Source organism: Lepidochelys kempii, chromosome 13, assembly GCF_965140265.1.
Source record: "Lepidochelys kempii isolate rLepKem1 chromosome 13, rLepKem1.hap2, whole genome shotgun sequence".
Classification (NCBI taxonomy): Eukaryota; Metazoa; Chordata; order Testudines; family Cheloniidae; genus Lepidochelys; species Lepidochelys kempii.
The window spans coordinates 29343094-29364245 of NC_133268.1; the positions used below are offsets into that span (position 1 = coordinate 29343094).

General features: G+C 52.8%; 1 protein-coding gene across 1 annotated transcript in view; it reads right to left on the minus strand.

The window, feature by feature from the left end:
• The window catches only part of MYH7B (myosin heavy chain 7B), a 50997-nt gene that overhangs the window by 21629 nt on the left and 8216 nt on the right, over nt 1-21152 (minus strand). Inside the window, exons 6-20 of the mRNA XM_073309927.1 lie at nt 19925-20021; nt 19098-19121; nt 14299-14391; nt 13249-13312; nt 13040-13138; nt 11513-11616; nt 7711-7849; nt 6851-6969; nt 5635-5784; nt 5147-5317; nt 4271-4450; nt 4041-4173; nt 2734-2810; nt 1140-1227; nt 266-383 (exon numbers count right to left, since the gene is read on the minus strand). Coding sequence (XP_073166028.1) covers nt 266-383; nt 1140-1227; nt 2734-2810; nt 4041-4173; nt 4271-4450; nt 5147-5317; nt 5635-5784; nt 6851-6969; nt 7711-7849; nt 11513-11616; nt 13040-13138; nt 13249-13312; nt 14299-14391; nt 19098-19121; nt 19925-20021 — 1656 coding nt within the window. The remainder of the gene's footprint in view (nt 1-265; nt 384-1139; nt 1228-2733; nt 2811-4040; nt 4174-4270; nt 4451-5146; nt 5318-5634; nt 5785-6850; nt 6970-7710; nt 7850-11512; nt 11617-13039; nt 13139-13248; nt 13313-14298; nt 14392-19097; nt 19122-19924; nt 20022-21152) is intronic.

Here is a 21152-nt window from a genome sequence, read left to right on the forward strand (position 1 = left end):
CGAACACCATCATTTGGGGGAGGGCAGCACGACACCCTGATGTATCCACGTTAGCCCAGGTGTATCCAGGAATCTCGGACGGCTTTGCGCTGGGAAGCAGGATGAAGGCACCATGCACAGCAGGGCCAGTGGCAGAGGGTGAGCAATGCACATGCTGGATTCAGATGAACCCCCACGCGCTGGGGAGCAAAGCGGAGCCTGGGGCGATCTGCTGCCTGCCTGAGCTAATCCCCAGCAGCCAGGGGAGAGAGAGGGGAGGCGTTACCGCTGCTTGAAATCAGCGTAGAGGATCCTGTTGGGGAAACCTTTGCGGCAGATGCGAATGCCCTCCAGCACACCATTGCAACGCAGCTGGTGCAGCACCAGGAAGGCGTCCATGGCTCCTGCAGAGGAGAGAAGGCAGGGGTTGTGTCAACAGGGCCCACGTCGACCAGGCTATGGCCTGAACCAAACCCCATGGCCAGCAGGACTGGGGAACTGAAAGCTGAGCCTCCAGCTGGACCTGGATTTTGCACGTGGCCCCTGTTTTAATAACAGGTTTACCCCACTTGCTGGCCTGGACCGAAACCCAGTGCTGTGGCCTGGGCCCCCTCTGCTCTCTGGAGGGTGGCCAGTGCTATGTGTGTCTCCTGTGTGATGGCAGAACACAGGCTCGCAGCATAGCTAGGGAAGGATTTGCCTTCCATCTCTGCTGCTCCTGCCAGGAGACTCTAGGAGGGGTCGGAGCAGCATCCACAAAGCGCAGGTGTTTTACCCACAGCTCCTGAGGAGCGACCCACTTGCTTCTGGGTTTAGACCCCCTGTAAAGGTCCTTTTCACCTTTGCATCCAAGGGGCTCATGGAGACAGGGAGCTCTCCTGTGGCCCCTCTGGGCAGCCCTAGGGCACATGGTGCATCTGGAGGGGAGTGCTTCCCCTGACCCCTCCTGACAGGAGCTGGAAATCATGGGCCCAGGAGAGACACCTGTCAGGCCTCCTTAGCTGGGAAGCCGTGACTAGAGGTGGGGGATGGGATCCTCAGAGCTCTGGCGGGAACAGGTGGCACACGCAGCCCAGAGGAGATAATGATGGGCTGCCATTAATCTGAGTGCTGTCCTACCAGCCCCGTTCCTGGGCCAGGCCAGTCCTGCAGCCGCATACCTGGGGTCTTGGTCTCGTTGGGGATGATGCAGCGGACGAAGTGAGGCTGGGTGGCCCGCAGGTTGGTCATCAGCTTGTTGAGGTTCTCCTGTAGGGCAGATACAAGGGTGAGGCGGGACACGCTGCCTCTGCCCTGCCGGGTGTCACCACTCACCTCGCATCCCCCTGCCCCATGTCTCCTCAGGGGTCTTTGTACCTTCCCAAGGCTGTGGGAACAACACCCTAAGCCCGGCTTCCATAGAAAGGTCTCTGGGCCCTGGAGGCCTTCAGCCTGCGGGGGAGGGCTCGGCACAGCACTCCTTTGAGGCTCTCCTGAGCAGCCTCTGGATGGTGCCATTCTCCATGGGGGTTTGCCATGCATGGTAGGGGCTACCAAGTGCATTTTCACTTGCAGCTTGGGGAAGGATTTGATCCCAGGAGTCTGGAGACGAGAGCCAGCCACGCCGGCATCCCCCACACCAGCCACGCTCCTTGTGAAAAGTGCAAGGACAGGGCACAACCTGGGGGGTAGGCGTCCCCCCGTCTCACTCAGAGCATGAGTGATGCATGATGTTTGTTTCTGGGACTTCCTTTCCCTTTGAGCAATGGCCCAAGCCACCCAGAAGCCCTGCCCTTCCTTGTGCCATGCCAAGCTGCCTCCTCTCCTAGGCCAGGCAGCCCCCTGCTCTCGGTAGCAGACACCCTGCAGCAGCTAGATTGACCCACTCACAGCAGCATGTCTCTAAGGCAGATAGGCCTTCCCAATGCACAAGGAAGGAGGCCAGTAAAGTGTCCCCGCAGTGGGTTGAACCCAGAACCCTCAGCTCTGAAAGCCCCCCCATCTGACGCTGGAGCCAATGAAGACTGGCACAGCTGCTGCTCCCCTGTCATTGCAGAACAAGACTCTTCCAGCAGGATCTAGCTTTAGGCTTATGAACCCCAGTCTGGTCTGGTTCTCAGCTGTCCCCCTGGCTGCCTCAGAGACAGAGACACCCCCGGAGTGAGTGCTGTGAACGGGGTTCAGGGCCCTGTGCTGCACTGAGCTAGCAATCTGCCCTAGCCATCTCCCAAGGCAGGAGAGCTGCAGGGCGGCTCCATAATCCTCCCCTGTTCAGAGCCCCGTAAGATCCACCTTCATTGTCTTCTGCCAAGGGCTGTCCTTCCCGCAGTTCAGAGTGAGGAGAGAGGTAGCACAGACTTAAAGTGATGTTCATGTAATACATTATCTAAACATCACTGCAAGTCTTAACTGCCGCTCTCCCAAAGGCGGAGATGCGCCATCGCGGGCTCAGCAGCGGCACAAGCCCCACCTCAAAGGGGGACATTTTCTCTCCGTCTGGGACCACGGGTCCTTAGCTGAGCGAGTGCAGCGTGGAGAGGAGCTAGCAGCAGGGGGCTGAGACTCTTCCCGACCCGGCACAGAGCTGGCACCTGCTCTAAGGCTGAGGACCTGTCGCGCCCACGCAGCAAGAAACACCAACCCTGTAGGGTCTTTGTGTCTCTTACAGCGTCAGGGGCTTGTGAGGGAGATGCCCCCGGGCTGTGTGAGGGGCTGGGATGGATTCTCGGAGGGGAGTCTTCACCCTCCTGCCCTGAGTGTGGGTCTCGCTCTTACCTTATGTAACTGTGACACCGTTTGGAAGGAAGCCGCCTTCTTACGCTTCTCCTTGACCCCTGTCTTTGGTGGCTCATCTGTTGGAGGGAAACGGTAAATTCATGATGCCGGTGAAGTATTGCTCTGTGGTCTGTTGTGTCTGCTGCATTTGGAAGACTCTGGGTCCCATGTTAGTGCACCTAGATGAGCCACGGGCCTGCTCTTGGGAGTGTGTGAGGCGGGAGGAGGGGGTGTGCAAGGGGGGAAGAATGGGTGTGCAAGGAGGAAGGACTTGGTGTGTGCGGCGGGAGGAAGGGGTGTGCAAGGAGGAAGAATGGGTGTGTGAAGAGGGCAGAATGGGTGCGTGAGGCGGGACATGGGTGTGTGAGGTGGGAGAAAGGTGTACAAGGAGGAAGGACTTGGTCTGTGAGGAGGGAGGAAGGGGTGTGTGACGCGGGAGGCAGGGGTGTGGGAGGCAGGAGGCGGTCTGTGTTGGGCCCAGACGCGGTGGCAGAAGTCCCATGAGCGTGTGGGCAGGGACGTTGGAGGGAGAATGGAAGTGTGTGTTGGATTGGTGAGCACGTTAACTAAGGGGCAGAGCTGTTTGTGAGTCCCCCTGTCTCTCTCCTCACTGGGGAATGGAAGGTGGCTTGTGAGTCTGGCCTGGGCAGAATTCCCCGTCATGCAGATCTTAGCAACCCCGGGCCAGCACCGGGCGCCAGGTCTCTGTTAAGGGGGAAATGGCAACACGTACCCTGGATCACACCTGCAGACCGGGATAAACCTCTGCTCCCCTCTGGTGTTGCCCGGCTTTCCCTGTTGGGATTCCCCTTCACTCCTACAACACCATCCCCCACTGGGCTCCCCAGGACTAAGCTGCAGCACCCCATTGCCCAGGGAGCAAGAGACTGTGTATGGGAGTCAAATCCAGGTCTCCCAGGAATCAGTGCAGCGTGGCACCCTAGGTCTCTTGGTGAGCAGGGGATGGCCAGTGGTGGATTAGCCACTGGGCCAATGAGGCCCGTGCCCAGGGGCTCTGGCTAATTGGGGGGCCCCATGCAAATGGGTGCCCCCATGCCCCGATCCTATTTCCCTGGCAGGAACATGGGGGGACTGCAGGCAGAAGGGGTGGGGAGGGATCCCCACTTGCTCTGGCCCAAGGCCCCACAAAACCATAATCCGCCCCTGATGATGGCCTTCTGTCAGAGTCACCGCATGCTGCAGGCCTGCTGGTGCCAGCAGAGAGCAGTTCTGGGCAACTCGTGAGGTGTTCCCAGGCGAAGTCACGGTGTGGGTGAGGGGTGAAGCGGGGCAGGACCATGGCTCACCTGAGGAGGAGCTTACATAATTCTCATATAAGCTGCCCAAGAGCTTGTTCTGCGATTTCTGGAAGACTCCCACCACTGTCTCATTCAGGGGGTCTTTATTCTTATCCAGCCAGCCAATGATGTTGTAGGGCACCTGTCACACCAGGACAAAGAGAAGCGGGTCAGGTCAGCAGCCCAGCACAGAGGGCCCAAGAGGCCTGGGAAAGAGAAGGGCTCGGCGGGGGACATACCACTCCCGCATAGTGCACCAGCTCAAAGTGCGCCTCATATTTGCGCTTCTTGTCTGGCCGTGGCTTCTGGAAGTTGGGAGACTTCCCGATGTGGTTGTCGTACAGCTTGGCCTTGAAGGACATGTCTGAGGCTTTCGGGAACATGCACTCCTCCTCCAGGATGGAGAGGATTCCCAGCGGCTGCAGGAAAGGATACCCATGAGCCGCTCAGACTTCGGCACAGCGGGGAAAGGACAAGAAAGGCCCCCACCCAATCCCGGCCCCCAACCAATCCCTGGCACAAATGCAGCCATCCTAGCAGCTGAATTGCAGGGGAGACTTGCTCTGCACTCCTGGCTGGGGAGGTGCTGAGGCCCTTGCCAGGGAAGGAGAGTCAGGCCTCTGCAGAGAGGTGCTGGGAGAATGTGCCATGGGACAAACTGTCACCACCTTGTGACGGCATTTTCCCCTCATTCCCTCCCTACATCCCAACTGGCAGGATAAACTCTATTGTGGAAAGCCCCTCCCCATTTCCTCCAGCCCACCGCCTTCTGGGGTTCCCCTAATCAGTAGGCCATCCCGCTCCCCTGGACCTGTTTTTCATTTCCCTCTTGATCAGTCAGGGCCAGGGTGAAATCCAGAACTCACTGAGGGCTCAGCAAGCCGGTTAGAACGGTTAGAGCCCTCAGCCCTACAGCTCAGTCTGGCGGCAGCCAACTATCCTCCCCCTGTAACAAAAGGATCTGCCAAATGGTATTGTTCAGCTGGCTGCTTGGTTACAGAGATTATCAGAGCCCTGTGCAGCCAAACCGTATGCACAGCCTGCTCCTGTCTCACGGAGCCACCCAAGCGGGCTGGCAGAGTCACTGACCCCCATCTCCACGCCTCATGCTTTACCTTCTCAATCAGGTCAATGCAGGCTTGCAGGTCCAGGCCAAAGTCGATGAAGATCCATTCGATGCCTTCTTTCTTGTATTCTTCTTGCTCCAGGACAAACATGTGGTGGTTGAAAAACTGTTGCAGTTTCTCATTGGTGAAGTTGATGCACAGCTGCTCAAAGCTGTTAAACTACAGACACAAACCAAACCTCTGTGTAAGCAAAGGGGAGCGTCCTTTGGTCCCAGTGATTCCACCCAGCCCGTGTGGACAGGCCCAGCTGGGGTCCCATTCCAGAGCAGGCGGAAAAGAACTCAGCTGGGACTGAATCGTCACTCTGGTCCTCAGGGGGCTGTGGTGGGTGTACTCTAGGTAAATGAATTGATACATGAGCTCCATTCTCCATAGACACCCATATCTTCATGGCAGAACTGCCAGAAGCCGTGGGAAAGCTGCGTGTGTGTCTATGGCACTGAGTCAGTTTAGTACACACCACCCCTGCAACCCACCTCAAAGATCTCAAAGCCTGCAATGTCCAGTACTCCGATGAAGAACTGCCTGGCCAGCTTGGTGTCCAGGGTTTTGTTGATACGAGTCACCAACCACTTGAACATGCGATCGTAGGTGGCTTTGGCCAAGGCCCCGACTGCATACACCACCTGCCAACACAAACCAGAAAGGGCTCGTTACATTGGGACTTGCTCCCTATTAGTTTCATTTTGTCTACACCCAGCCTGAGGTGGTGGAGACCTGTTACTCTCAGAGCAGGAAGGGGAATAGCCAGACAGAGCCAAGGGAATTGCTGCTCCCACCAAGGGCCGTTCGCATTTTCAGCTATTGAATTAGTCCGTGTGTTTGTGCTCCTGCAGCCATTTATCTTGTGCCCTCCTTTCCTGACTAAGTGTACCTGAAGCTCCATGTGCTGGGGATGTGCTGGGGTCCAGATTAGATCTAGGGTGACATTTTCAAAAGTACTCCAGTAACTTAGGAGCCTGTCCCCCATGGACTTTCTGACCCCCAGGCTCCCTAGTGCATAAGTCACTTCTGAAGATGGAACCTAGGCCCACGACTCAGATAGGAATGATCAGAAATGTGACTCCCAGGCTGGTGTGCAAGGTGGGTGCGCAATCCAGGCCAAGCTTTGGGTGTGTGGCTGAGGGTGCGGAAACGTCATGAGCTGTGCTTGCAATCTTCCCGCCCTCGGCAGTGGGAATCTCACAAGAGCTGCTGTCCTGGGGAGGTTTCCACCATCTTGAGCCAACATACTCATGAGATAGGGGCTGCAGTTGAAGCAAGAACCACAGAAATTAGGACCCTCTTGTGTGTGGATCCAACCCAGGCCAAACCACAGGGCCCAGGGATTTGAACTGAAACCCTCCACAAATTGAAGGGGTTCGAATTGAAATTCCAGCCTTGGCCCATCACTGTAAAATGCAATGGCCAAAAATATCTGGCCATCAAGCCAGCACACTCCCTGCTTCCACGTCACACTAGCAATGAATAACCGAGACAGCTGCTAAAAGCCAGCAACAGCAGGCTCAGCTTACACCATGCCCTTGGGGCTCCCAAACTCAGACTTTGTGGGGCCACCAGAGGGGAGAACTCCAGAGCTAAGGGCCCTGCACTGGGAACGTCACCCAAATCCATCGCTCTCCTGTAGGGCACAAAGCCAAGGGATTCTAGGTAACAAATGCAGGAAGGACACTACAGTCCCAGCACACTCACCTGTTCCACGTTCTGACCTTTTGTCACATATTCATTTCCTACTTTCACTCTGGGGTGGAGCAGCCCTTTGATGAGGTCAGCTGAGCTGATTCCCATGAGGTAGGCGGCCTTGTCAGCACCTGGAATACATCATCAAACCATGAGGAAGCAGCCAGGCGATGGGCATACTCAAGACAAAAAATATAGGGTTCTGTGGCTGAGATGATGCTGTCCTAATTCTGCTGGCTTTCACTAGCCCCCAAATGCCCTGTAGTCTGCCCACCTCCCCAGCGGGCAGTGTCTGTATTGTGTTCTCCAGGGGTTGTAGGGGGCTTTTGGGATCTGGCGATTTTTGCACATGTGCCTCTCTGAGGTATTACCAACCCAGAGAATCTCTGTCTAGGAAGATTTGCTCCATCTTAACGACGTAGGGGAATCGTTTCGTGTTAGATCAGCATTCTCTTTGCTGTGCTCAAATATCGGGAACTGCTTAAGCTAAGGTTCCCTGCACAGCCCTTTCTCTGCCCTCTTGTGCTGAGAGAGGACAATGCAATAAGGGAGAACAATAAATCTTTGCACAGGGCAGCTGGTTTGACAGAAGCAGACACAGTGTCCTGCACCAAACAGATGCTCAGAGAGGCAGGGCTGCTGTGGGGAGTTCTGAGCACTGTGGTAGGCATGGCCCCTAGTCAATAGGCATTGCCACATGAAAGGAATGTGGGAAAGGGAAGGGATGGAGGGCAGATGAATGGGAAACTTAACGGGGATTGTTTCACTGCTCCAGCCCTGGGATTTCCTATACAGCTGTGGAAGGAGTTCACGCACCCTGCTGGGCTCAGCAAAGCTTGCCTCAGCCCTACTCGGCCATGGGGCAAACTCACTTTCAGTGTTTTCGGCCTCCGCCTGCTCCTCCCGCTGCTTCTGCTTGAACTTCATGTTGCCGAAGTGCATGATGGCGCCCACTATTTTATAGCAGCCGTACTTCTCTTCATTGCTGAAGCCCAGGATGTCCATGGCATGCTGAGGGGTGACAGGCAGCGAGGGTAAGCCTAGCCACTGTCACAGCAAACCCACCCCCCACCAGCGAACAGAGACCTGAGTTTGGCAGTTGACTTGCACCCACAAGGGGCTCTCCAAACTCCCCAGTGGTCCCAGGTGCTGCAGGCTCAGCATGTTCTCATGCCCCATCATATCACATCCCCTGTGCAGCGTGGCCTACCCCGCGTGATCAAAAATCAGGAGACAGGCATTGAGAAATCATGAGATTGCCTTAGACACCATAAACTGGGGGCTATTTTCATTTGGTGTCTGGTTTTGGAGCCTTTACTTGGGACACATCTTCAATCTTTTCTCTGCAACCTTGAGGGCTAGAAACTCACTTCTTGGAAGGAAGGAAGGAAGGAAGGAAGGAAGGAAGGAAGGAAGGAAGGAAGGAAGGAAAAGCTTAGACTGCCACATAATCACATGACTCCAGGAGCTGGGGCTTTAAGAGAAAAACTAAATACTGAGAGACTCATGACATCATTGTGAGTGTTGGCAACATGAACACTTCGAGTAGGATGGGTCCAACATTTTAACCAGTTACTGATCCATGAGAGGACCTTCGCTCGTATCCCATGACAGCTTAGTTTGCTTAACAGCCTCTGATGTGGGAATTGTTGAAGGCTTTCTGAAAATCCAGGTACACTACATCCACTGGATCATCCTTGTCCACATGCTTCTTGACACTCTCAATAATGCCAATAGATTAGTGAGACATGATTTCCCTTCACAAAAGAGAATTTTTGACTTTTCTCCAACAAATCATGTTCATCTATGTGTCTGATTATTCTGTTCTTTAGGTTCAACCAATTTGCCTGATACTGAAGTTAGGCTTACCGGCCTGTAATTGCCAGGATCACCTCTGGAGCCTTTTAAAAAAAATAGCATCACATTAGCTATTCTCCAGTCATCTGGTACAGAGGCTGATTGAAGCCATAGGTTACATTCCAAAGTTAGTAGTTCTGCAATTTCACATTTGAATTCTGTCATAACTCTTGGGTGAATCCCATCTGATCCTGGTGACTTATTACTGTTTAATTTATCATTTAGTTCCAAAACCTCCTTTAGTGACACCTCAATCTGGGACATTTCCTCAGATTTGTCACCCAAAAAGAATGGCTCAGGTGTGGGAATCTCTCTCACATCCTCTGCAGAGAAGACTGATGCAGATAGTTTATTTCTTTCTCAACAATGGCCTTGTCTTCCTTGAATGCTTCTTTAACACTTGGGTCATCCAGTGGCCCCCCCTGGCTGTTTGGCAGGGGTCCTGTTTCTGATGTATTTAACAAATGTCTTACTGTTAGTTTTTGTGTCTTTAGCAAGTTGCTTCTCAAATTCTTTCTTGGCCTGTCTTATTATAATTTTACACTTAACCTGGCAGAGTTTGTGGTCCTCCCTATTTTCCTTACTAGGATCTAAAATTCACTTTTCACCTCTAATGGCTTCCGTTACTCTGCTGTTTAGCTGTGGTGACAGTCTTTTGGTCCTCTCAGTGTTTTTTCCGGTTTGGGGTACACATTTAGTGTGAGCTTCTATGATGATGTTTTTAAATAGTCCCCATGCTGCTTGCAGCTCCTTTTAATTTCCATATAACAAGCGTCCAAATTTGTATGTAGTTCCCCTGAAAGCATTTAAAGTTAACAGCTACCATGGTGGGGGGGTTTTTGTATTATCGCCCCTACATGGATATTACACTGAATTACATTATGGTCACTGCTACAGAGTGGGTCAGCTAGAGTGACCTCTTGGACCAGATCCTGTGCTCCGCTTAGAATGAAAGCAACAATTGCCTCTCCCCTGCTGGGTGTCAGGACTAGCTGATCTGAGAAGCAGGCATTTATGATGTCTAGGAGTTTCTCTCTGACCTGCTGAGGTGACATTTACCCAGTCAGTATGAGGATAGTTGAAATCACCCATTACTGCACTTTCTGCTTTTCTAGGCTCTCTAACATCCCTTAGCATTTTGCGGTCACTGTCACCATCCTGGTCAGGTGGTCAGGAGTATATTCCTACTGCGATACTCTTATTATTCAAGCCTGGAATTTCTATCCATAGAAATTCTTTGGTACAATTTGATTCAGTTAAGATTTTTACCTTATTTGATTCTCTGCTTTCTTTCACATATAGTGCCAATCCCCCATCAGCACGGCCTGCTCTGTTGTTCCTGTATATTTTAAGCCCTGGTATTACTATGTCCCATTGATTATCCTCATTCCACCAAGTCTCTGTGAGGCCTATTATATCAATAGCCTCATTTCATATCAGGCACTCTAGTTCACCCATCTTAGTATTTAGACTTCTAGCAGTTGTATATAAGCACTTGTACATTTTGTCAATAATCAGTTGCTTGCCTTCAGGTGCTATATATAAATGTGACTCTTTTACACTTGACTCTTCCTCACTGACTCCTACCTGTACTTTACCAGATTCTTTCCTATCCTCTCTACTAGGATATAGAGTTCCCCATTTAATCAGTTCATTCCTAAGAGACATCCCCACGCAAATTGTGTACTCTCCACACCTGTCGGATTTCCCCCAGCCCTTACTTTAAAAAATCCTCTACAACCTTTTTAATTTTACATGCCAACAGTCTGGTTCAGTTTGGGTTGGGTGGAGCCCCGTCCCTCCTCTATAAGCCAATCCTTCCCCAAAAGGTTCCCTGGTTCCTAATCAACCTAAATCCCTCCTCCCCACACCACTGTCTCATCCATGCATTGAGACCCTGCAGTTCTGTGTGCCTTACTGGCCTTGTGCAAAGGAAGGAAACATTTTAGAGAATGCTACCATGAAGTTCTTGTCTTTAATCTCTTACTTAGTGGCCTAAATTTGGCCTCCATAATCTCTCTCCTATATTTCCCTAAGACACTGGTACCTACATGTACCATGACCACTGACTCCTCCCCAGCACTACCTATAAGTCTGTCTAGGTGTTTGCACCAGGCAGGCAATTCACTAGGCATTTCTCCTTGTCATCACAAACCCAAATATCTATATTTCTAATAACTGAATCCACTATTACTAGTACCCATCTCTTCCTAAAACTGGGGTTCCCTCCCCTGGAGGGGTATCCGTCATAGGTTCTGACTCCGTGGGTGCTCCAGGGCTGGAGCAGCCACAGGGGAAAAACGGTGGGTGCTGAGCACCCACCAGCAGCCCCCTATCAGGGGCCAGGACTCCGGGTTCTATTCCCGGTTCTGTCACTGAGCCTCTGTGGTTTTCAAAATGAGATGCTCACTCCTACATGTCTAGGGCTGTGTGCATCATTGGTGGCCATGTGTCTCACTGGCCGTTTGCATGGGACTGACCCCCTCTGGGTGCGTAGTGATAGGAACGACACACACTGCCATGCATGGCCCTTACCCATGCTGTGGCTTGCTTTCCAGTCTATAAGTGGGGCTGAGAATGCACTCTCCCTCACTGCAGGGGACAGCTGGGGAGTGAATGTCTGCAAACCTCGGGGTCCCTTGCGGGGCAGGGGCTGGAGATGTGCACAGGGTGATTATTAATAAAACATCAGCAGAGCTCAGCGGTGTCTAAGCAAAGCTGGGCCATGGCCCCATTTCAGTCCAGGAGCATGTGAAGCCGTTCTCCCCTCTGCCCTCTTCCCAGGCCTCTCCCCTTCTCTGTCTCACAGGTACGTACGTCTGTAGCCATGAGCTCCTCGCCATCATCCAGGTTGTCCACTGTTGTTACGCCTTGCGAGCAGAAGTGGTAGTCGTAGGGGTTGAGGGAGAGCAGCAGCATATCTGGGAGCAGGAGGGAGAGCACGGGCGTGAGGTACGGTCAGCTCCTCTGTCTGCTGACTTACGTTCCAGAGCAGACTCCACGGGAAAGGCTGGCACAGGACCGGAGGGGCCTAATGCTCTGCACAGCTCCAGGAACGAGCCCTAGGGCCCAGTGTAACCAAGGCTCTGCCGTGGGACATGCCCTCCCTTGGCTGAGCTCTGGACCTGCAAACCTGGCAGAGGGCTGGGCTCCCAGGTGGACACCCCAGGCATCAGGAGGCAGCTGGAGGCTGGCTGGAGCCCTGCCCCTTGGAGCCGCAGGGAGGGTGGAGGGCAGTGCTCCGGGCAGGGGCTAAGTGCAGTGGGATGTTTGGTTTCTCCCGGGCTCGCCCATAGTGCAACATGCGCCATGAAGCTGGCCCTGGCGCATACCACAAAACCCACTGCTCCTGGGGAGGCTCAGCTGGAGCCCCGGGCCGTGCGCTGCCATCTCCGGCAGCTTGCTGAGCAGCAGCTGCCAAAGAGCAGTGGAGAGCTACCCTGCTCTGCCTTTGCTCCACCTGTCCTGGTAATGCCCCAGCACGCCAGTGCCCTGCCACTCCCCCTACCCTGGTCTCATTGCCCAGGCCCTCATAAACACCACACTGTGCCCATCGCACGGCTGCGGATACAGCCCCCTCCCTGCAGCACTGGCCCCCTGGCACCGTGGCACGTACTGCTGGTGCCCAGTTCCCAGGGCTAAGCAGCGCATGCTGTGTCTCTGTGGGCAGGGCAGGGGGAGGGCTGGGTGGCTGAGGGCAGAAGAGGGAAGCATGGCTGGGTGTGACTCCCAGCCCATTCCAGTCTGTTGCCTCAGCTCTAGCTCCCTGGATGGGACTGGCGTGTGGGGCTGACTCCAGCAGGCCTGGCAGCCCTTCGCGAGGCCCATCTCTTCTGCAGCTCCAGCTCCCTTCTGCTATCTTCGGAAGGCTGCTGGGCTGGAGACTGATTTAGAAGTGGCTGTGCATGCCCTCGTGACCCCCAGATAAGATTACTGTCCCCGGCTCTCCAGACCTGCCTAATAAGGTGCTGCTCACAATCCAGCAGCAGGCTCAACAGGCGGCAGCCAAGAAGCTTATCACGCCAGGGGCTCTGCCAAGCATCTCTCCAGTGCGGAAAGGTTTCCTGTCACGCGGCCCCTGGATCCCAGCCCTGCTCAGTGCCTAAGAGGTGGCTCAATGGCAGAGCCTGGCAGGGCCAGTTGGGATCATTTCTGGGCCCTCCGTGAGGTCCCAGAGGGCAGTGCTGAGTAACGACAGCTCTGCCCCCAGCACCCTTCCTCCAAGGGATCTAGTTGGGCTCCCTCCCCCTGTGGGGCACTGACTTCACCAGGGGCTGTGGTTGCCCAGGCCAGATGTGTTTACACTGTCGTTTCCCCTGGGCCTGTTGCTTTGAAGCTGCTTACCTTGGAGCTCAGGTTTCTTCCCAGACACAATCTGGTAGTAGATGTGGTAGCTTCTCTCACCGGGTTGCTGGAAAATCACTCTGGATTTTTCCAGCAAGTCTAGAAACAAACAGAAAAAAAACCAGATTGGGCTTTTTCCGGAGCTGATCCAGTGTCAGGGCATAAAAAGAGCGTGTTGAATTAGCAGCTGCGCAAGGCTGCTTACTCACAGATATCAATGTCAGCGGAGGCCAGTTTCCCTGAGGGGCCAAAATGGATTCGGATGAACTTGCCCTAAGGGAAGGAGATAAATACTTAGGCTGGACAGAGGCACTAAGGCAGGCACAGCTGCTGTCCTGGGTGGGCAGCTCTTACAAATCAGACAGCGGGGGAGGGCTAAGGGTCTGTCTGTTCTCTGCCAAATGCTAATGTCACACAACCTTGGGGCTCAATACAAGGTGGCTGGGTGAAATTCTCTGCCTGTGCTGGTCCCTTTTGGCTCAGAGGGGGCTCATCCCCCTGAGCGTTGCTCCATGTGGCTGTGCTCTCCTGCAGCACTCAGAGGATAGTTGCAGATGGCCCCTGACAGCCCCTGGCTCCTGGGCAGAGCTGCATGATGCTGGGTCTGCAGCACAAACTACCTGTACAGTCATGGCCTGCTACTGCTGATCGAGCTCAGGAGACCCTACGACACTCCCAGGCCCCTGGTGCATCGGGGAATCCAGAGAGGACCAAGAATGTTACTGTGGCCTCCAGCGCATTATTATGGAGATAAATGGGAACCAGGCGTTTGGTTGAGCCAAACACAGGGCCAGGGTTCGACGAAGGGGACACTGCACCACCGGTCCACTGAGGCACCTCCCAGCATTGGCACTTCCAGCTCTCCCTTTGTGCCAGGCTCCTTCGTGGCACTGCCGGTCATCACCCACAGCCTGATCCAAGCAGAGATGGACTTTGGGCCTCCCCTAACTCCAGCCTCACCTTTTAGGGCCAGATCCTCAGCTGGTGTAAATTAAATGGCACAGCTCAGTGAACTAGCCTGGGCAGTTAACACCAGGGAGTGGCATTGCTTTACAGCAGCAAAGGATTTGGCCCTACATCCAACCCATCTAAAGAAGAGAGAGTTGCTAGTTCTGGCAATGATTTGTTCCCTATGTAAAAGCTAGCTCTGGATATCTGTGGCCACCTCACACAGGCATGGGTATCGATAACTTGAGCGTTGCTGCCTCTAGAAATATAAACCCTGTGTATTAACAAACACATCCTCCTAGCATACTTACAAAGCGCGAGGAGTTATCGTTTCGCAGGGTTTTGGCGTTGCCAAAGGCTTCCATAGCAGGGTTGGCCTCAATGATTTGATCCTCGAGGGTACCCTAGAAAATGCAGCCAAAGGATGGGTCAGCTTGTGTCTGTGTCATTAGTAACAGTGGCTCTGTTGCTACAGATGCAGCTAAGGGGCAGCAGGACGCAGGGCAGGGGGAAGTGCTGTGTACCTCAAGCCTCCGCTATTCTCACTCGCTTCCTTTAAGGCCTTAGTCTCCAGGGTGGCGCCTTCCTACCTGGCACGTCGTATTTTTAATTAACATTGGGGAGAACAGAGCTGGGCTTTGAGGCCATGAATTCTGTGGCCATCTCCTCCCCTGTGAGTGGTGCCTATAAAGGTCTGGGCTAATAGCTCAGCTGTACATGGGAGTCCTCTGTGACAGGGCCAAAGCTATAAAGGCCTGGAGAGGAGGGCTTGAGGTACTGAGAAAACCTGCCTTTGTAAGCGAAAGGGTCCAGGAAATAGCCCAGGAAAAGACATTAACAACCCTCTGTAACATTCCTAGGTGAGTTTTCCTTTAAACGCCTGTCAGAACCGTTCTCCCCAGAGAGGTGGTGGGGTGTGGGGTACAGTGTTATAGACACTGGCTGGGGGGAGCTTCAGAACTCACTGATGGCCTCTTCACAGCACCGCCTCTGCCCCAGACTCATGTTCTTGTTATTACATTTGTATGCCAGTAGCATCTAGGAGCCCAGTGTGCCAGGCACTGTACAAACACACAGAAGAGACTGTGCCTGCCCCAAGACCTTAAAGCCTAACTACGCAAGACAAACAAAGGGTGTGAGGGGAAACTGAGGCACAGAGTGGTGAAGTCATAGAAAAATCAGAGCTGGGACTAGCACTCATGTTTCCTTCACAGAGCCCAGCACGCTAGCAATTATACCATGGTATTATAACTTTGTACCACACCTCACCACCGTGTCTTAGCCACTGTCTCTCTAGATGGTACGGTGTGTTTTCCAAACGTTTCCAGAAAGCTACAGTCCATTTACTCGATTCATCATCTGACTCCTACCGACTGCTCCAGATACAGCCAAGCAGTACGCTGACTAGCCCAGGAGTACCTAGGCAGAGCCCCCCCAAACGCTCAGGCTGTCCTGACACCCTAGTCATGCCAAAGGGATGCAGGGCCTTGCCTGCACCAGGAAACCAGGATGTGTAATTCTCCACGGGTGCTGCTCCACCACAGTCACCAGCAATGGAAGCCGCAGTGGAGACAGCGCGCTGGTGTTTTTCATCACTGTGTCTTCAAACGTCGGAGTCCTAGCTACGTTAAACTACTACTGCAGCTTCCCCAGGTGGTGGTGTGGGTCCAGACCTACAGCACTGAGTGTTGCTGGTAAGACCATGTCACAGGGAAGCAGCCAGCTCTCCAGAGTCAAAGCTGTCACTAGCTTTCAGTTTGTTCTCTAATATCATCCAGCCTCAAAGATCCCTGGGATGGTCGGGCTCCCGCCTTTCAAACAAGTGTATCTCAGTGTTTGAATGTTAGTCTAACCCTATTGCCTGGAAACTCCAAAGCTGGGCGCTAGGTTTTGTATTTGGGGTTGGACCAAAGACTCTTTTTTCAAAGGCTCTCATTAGAGTAAGTCCCTCTGTCTTTTCTGACCCTTACATCTCCTTGCACTGAGCCATAAACACTAGGGGCAGAGCCCAAGCATGTGGCCGGCTCTAGTGGACAGATGAGAGGGCTGGGAGCTAGGCACTTGGGTATCCTGTTCGCAGCTCTCCCACACTATGTGGCCTTATATTGCACGTGGGGCGGTGTATCCCTTGTTAATTATTATTAATTAGCACCTCTCCTCTCAAAGAACATCAGACAGCTGAGTGAATTGGGTCTCCCAAGCCCCATGTGCGGTAGCTAAGTTCTGCAACACTCGCTTATAGAACTTGGGGGATTTATTAGGACACTGCACCAGTCAGGACCCTCTGGTGCATGAGAGCAGATTGGCTCCTGACTTAGTTCCTGCTTTGCCCAGCACTCTGGAAATGTTTGGTGGCGCCCCCTGCAGGAGGAGAGAGCAGCACTGCTCGGGGGGTGCTCACCTCTCCCCTGCGTCCTTGCTGTGCTACCTGCCCCTGAGCGGAGAGGCTGCAGCCCACAAACCCTGGATGGCTTTGTTTGATGGGGGGCTTGGGAGAAGAGAGGCTAGCGGTGAGCTGATTTCGCTTGTCACCCCAGGACCAGCCAGTCTGTCGCTTCCAAGCCAGCGATAACGTACATCATGGGTTAAAAATGGCCCCCATAGGAAACACCCAGACAAACACTTTGCTAACTAGAAGGTGAAATTCAAGTTTTAAATCTCTAGCGATAATTTAAAGTTCAGCAAACTGGGAAATATGCTTAAACCCCAACCAACCCCCACTCTTGGAAAATACCCCAAATAACCTAAACCCTGCCTCTGTACCCCTGGCCACTCTTCGCCCCCACTCCTGAGACAATGGTACGCCAGTGCTGCATGCCTCCAATGCACTGCTATTCTAGGCACGCAGCCGTGGCCACCATTAACCCACTACACATGGGCCACCTCCCTGCCTGGCACCATCTACAATATCCCTCCCCTTTCCCTTCATACACATGCCCAAGACTGACCAGCTCCTGCTTGGCCAGCCCTCACACCACACACTGGACTTTGGACAGCCATTTGCACCTTTTACTAGCCACAGGGCTCAGCTCCCTGAGCCAGCAGAAGCGCTGAATTCTTATCTCACTGCAACTGGGCTACGTATCCTCCAATGTCTCAGCCGCACGGGCCATGGTTTCAGATGTTTGCATCCGTCAATGAAACACCAAGGTACAGGGTTTAAGGTATCTCAGCTGTCAGGATCCCAAGGCAAATCACTACGATTTCCAGGGCTGAGTGTCAACTAGAGCGATTCTGGCCATAGACACGCCTCTGCCTAGCATACAGGGTGCACAGCATGTGCCCTTACGGTTGTTTGGGGTTAGAAAGTAACCTTAACCCTGATGGTTCTGGTAGCTGCACTGTGCTCTGAAGGTTATTTTCCTGAGGTCTCTGATCCAGATTAACTTCCTTAACTCCAGCTAGCACAGTTTCTAACCCCATCCCATCCTCTCTGTGTTCACATTGAGATCCAAGATAGCTGGCTGATAATATTGGAGCAGATGCAACAAAGATTGCCTTTGAAGGGATACGTTAGAGAAAACAGCTGTCTAGTTCACGTATAACCTTGAGAGGGGAGGGGCAGCTCCAACTGGATGGATTCATCCAGCCTTATTGACTGGGCTGCCCACCGCCCACCATGGGCTCGCAGCCCTTTGATTACATGGCTCTTTACATAATACTCAAAAAGAAAAGGAGGACTTGTGGCACCTTAGAGACTAACCAATTTATTTGAGCATGAGCTTTCGTGAGCTACAGCTCACTTCATCGGATGCATACCGTGGAAACTGCAGCAGACTTTATATACACACAGAGAATATGAAACAATACCTCCTCCCACCCCACTGTCCTGACATTATTGTTTGGAGGTATTGTTTCATATTCTCTGTGTGTATATAAAGTCTGCTGCAGTTTCCACAGTATGCATCCGATGAAGTGAGCTGTAGCTCACGAAAGCTCATGCTCAAATAAATTGGTTAGTCTCTAAGGTGCCACAAGTACTCCTTTTCTTTTTGCGAATACAGACTAACACGGCTGTTACTCTGAAACCTGTCATTACATAATACTGTTATTCACAAGCACTTTACCCTCCGATCCAGAGCTGGACTGGGGGACCCTGGAGCACAGCACACTGGTCCGTTGGGCAGATGTAACATGAGAGCAGGAGTTATATACTGCATAGCAGACCCACTTGGGCTTCGGGTGATGATATTTTCGATGTACTGCTACCATTGTAAATGTAACTGTTTATGCAGCGCCCTAGCGCCTCACTTCCCTCCCCCAGCACCACGGACAGAAACTGTTACCCATTGGGATTAGGGACGTGTTGTTGCTAAAACTCAGAGGCAAACGATCCAGATTTAAAGCGGGGGATGTGCGTGACAGAGTGAAACTAGGCTCCCGCGGTCGGGGTGAATCCACTCAATGCTCTGGCCCCAAAATTTAACAGTCACTCTCATTTAAATGAGGTACCCTCCCAAAGCAAGCATCCACTGGCATCTGGACTCAAAGGTCTGGTACTGAAGGCCGTACTCAGGTCAATGCCTGAGGAAGTCAGTGAGAGCTCGGCCTGACCAGACACTGAGTAACTGCTTCAAGCCTGGTCCTTTTTAGACATTTCTGGTTTGCAGTGCAGCCTCTCACAGAGCCACAGCCTGGCAAGAGCTTCCAGCCCCCCTTCCACTGAGGCTTGCAGTGAACTGGGAGCTAAAGAAATTCCATCCCCAGGGCAGTGGATAGAAAATCCCAGCCTGACTCAATGCCCTGCAATGTGCAGATCCCAGTCCTGGCGACAGTGATCCCTCCACTGAGAGAGAAGCTGCTCTACGAAGAGACATGCAGCCTCCCTGGATCCTCTCAGCAACCACAAGAGCACTTTCCAGCTGCAATACTGTCTTGTCACATCAGCAAAACGCAGTCCTGTGCACAGGGGCCTGATTCTGATCTCATGTCAGTTTCACAATGCTACCATTCCAGTGACATCATTACTCAAGTTACTCTTGACTTGCACTGGCATAAATGAGCTCAGAAAGGGCCAACACCTCCCCATCATAGTGGGAGTTAACGAAGTGCTGATTAGCAAGCCTAGCCTCTCGTTCGAGGATTGGCCCCTATTCCATGTAACACTTACCCCAGTTTTAGTGGCAGGAGCTTGCTAGAAAAAGGAAAGAAAACTGTCTTTAGAATTCCAGAAGGGACAGGTCAGAATCACAGAAAGCATCAATTAAAAAAGCAGGGCGTTAAAATTTAGTTACTAAAATGGTCCAAAAAATCGAAGGATTAAATTTAAAAAAATACACCAAAAATATGTTAAATAGATTAGCTCAAGAAAAAGAAGAAAAGCACCAAAAAGCAGGAATAGTTAAATCCAAACCCAGGGAAGAGGAAAGGAAAACAATGCTGGAGAATTGCTTATCAAATACCTGAAACAGCCAGCCTGCTTCTGCAAGGGAAAGCAGGCTGGGGCATCAAGTATCCAGAAGAAATAAGCAATTGCAAGGGATCTCAAAAATAACCAACACCAAAGAAATGCAAGAAAGAATCAAAACAAGAGCAAGAAAAAAGCAGAAGCTGGACAAAGACCAAAATGAACACAAGAACCAAAAAGAGAAAAGGGGGGAAAAAGCAAAAAGCAAGGCTTAAAAGAGACGGGGTGGAAATGGGGGGGGGTCCTGTCCCCTTTAGAGCGTCTGAAAAAGAAAATATGTTGGGGTGAAAGAAAAGATGGGCCCAAAAGACCCCAGTGTGGCTGATCCGTTTGGTGAGCCACTTAAAAACTCCATTTCCCCAAGATCAATTGTTTCAAGCCTTGCTTGTTCAAAAGTCAAAGGAAAAGCAAAGCCCATGAGGGGCCAGATCCAAACATGTTTCCAAATGCAAAAAGTTACAAAAAAAAAGAATAAGAAAGAAAAAAAGAAAAAGAAAACAGCCAAAGTGTGTTTCAAATGAGGGTCTTACTCCTTTCTTGCCCGGCGTGTCGCCCAGGGCTGCGACAATGGCAAAGTACTGAATGACCCGCTTGGTGTTTACAGTCTTACCAGCACCAGATTCTCCGCTTAGGGTAACAGAAATACACAGATCAAGAAAATGAGGCAGAGTCAGGCAAAACCTTTACACAGAGACTCAGAAAACTAAGGACACGGCCCAGCCCCCTCTAACAGTGTCATGTAAAAGAAGTGAAACACCGAGGGAGGAGTTCAGCCCTGCCCAGCCCTGGGCAGTCCGTGATCCCTTCCCATGGGCTAACACGCTGCACGGGGGCAATGTGGGGCTTTCAGCCCCTGGGCTCAGCCCCTGTGGTGCTGCACTGACACAAGTCCCTTGAACAGACGGGCAGAGCTGCTGGACTTTGCAGCGGAGTGAGTGATCTCCCCTGGTGTGAACCCAGCGCAAGCAGGGCCGCCGCTCATCTGGGCTTTGCCCGGCTGCATTAGGGGGCTGAAATGGGGCTTCTCCACCAGGGGCAGCCCCCCCAAGGCTGACGCTGGGGCAAATCACCACTGCAGACACGGCCAGTGACTCCACGAAGTGCCAGGTGGGGAAGTCTCCCCCACTCCAGGCTCCTCCTAGTCTGTTGCACGTTTGGTATGAACTTCAGCGCTCCGGGGGCTCAGCAAGGAGCCTGCCCCCTCCTGCTACAGCTCAGGCTTTGACACTTTCACCCCAGTTCCCTGGGGAGTGAGGGGCTCCTACGGTCTGTGGGACGTACTCTGCCCTCCCCCACCCCCCAGAGGGAGCCCACTCCAGTTTGCAGAGGAGGGCCAGGAGTCCAGGTGAGACCCAGGGGCTGGCTTCTTTAGCAGGCGGGCTGGGCAATTCCTGCTGCCCTGATCTGCACCGCCCGCTGGTACTGGCTCACAAGGCCTTGCAGCGATTTCATTCCTAGAGTTAGCTGCTCTTCTATTGTAATCCCAGATCACAAAGAGCAGGGATGGGTGTGGGGGGGAGCTGCCGCAGGACAAGAGCCAATTACCTAATTAGGCCATGGCTGAGGCTAAAAATGTCAGTGGCTCATGGCAGCAGGGTAGGGCCCTTCAGTGAACTTTATATAGCCCTCATCTATATGTCACTTGAACTTAACCTTGCCTGCCCCTCCCCCATCACCCTCCTGGGCCTGGCTGCCTCCTCTGCCCACCAGTCCTGTTCAGGAGCACCATGCATGTTCCTTCCGGGGGAAAGGCCTTAG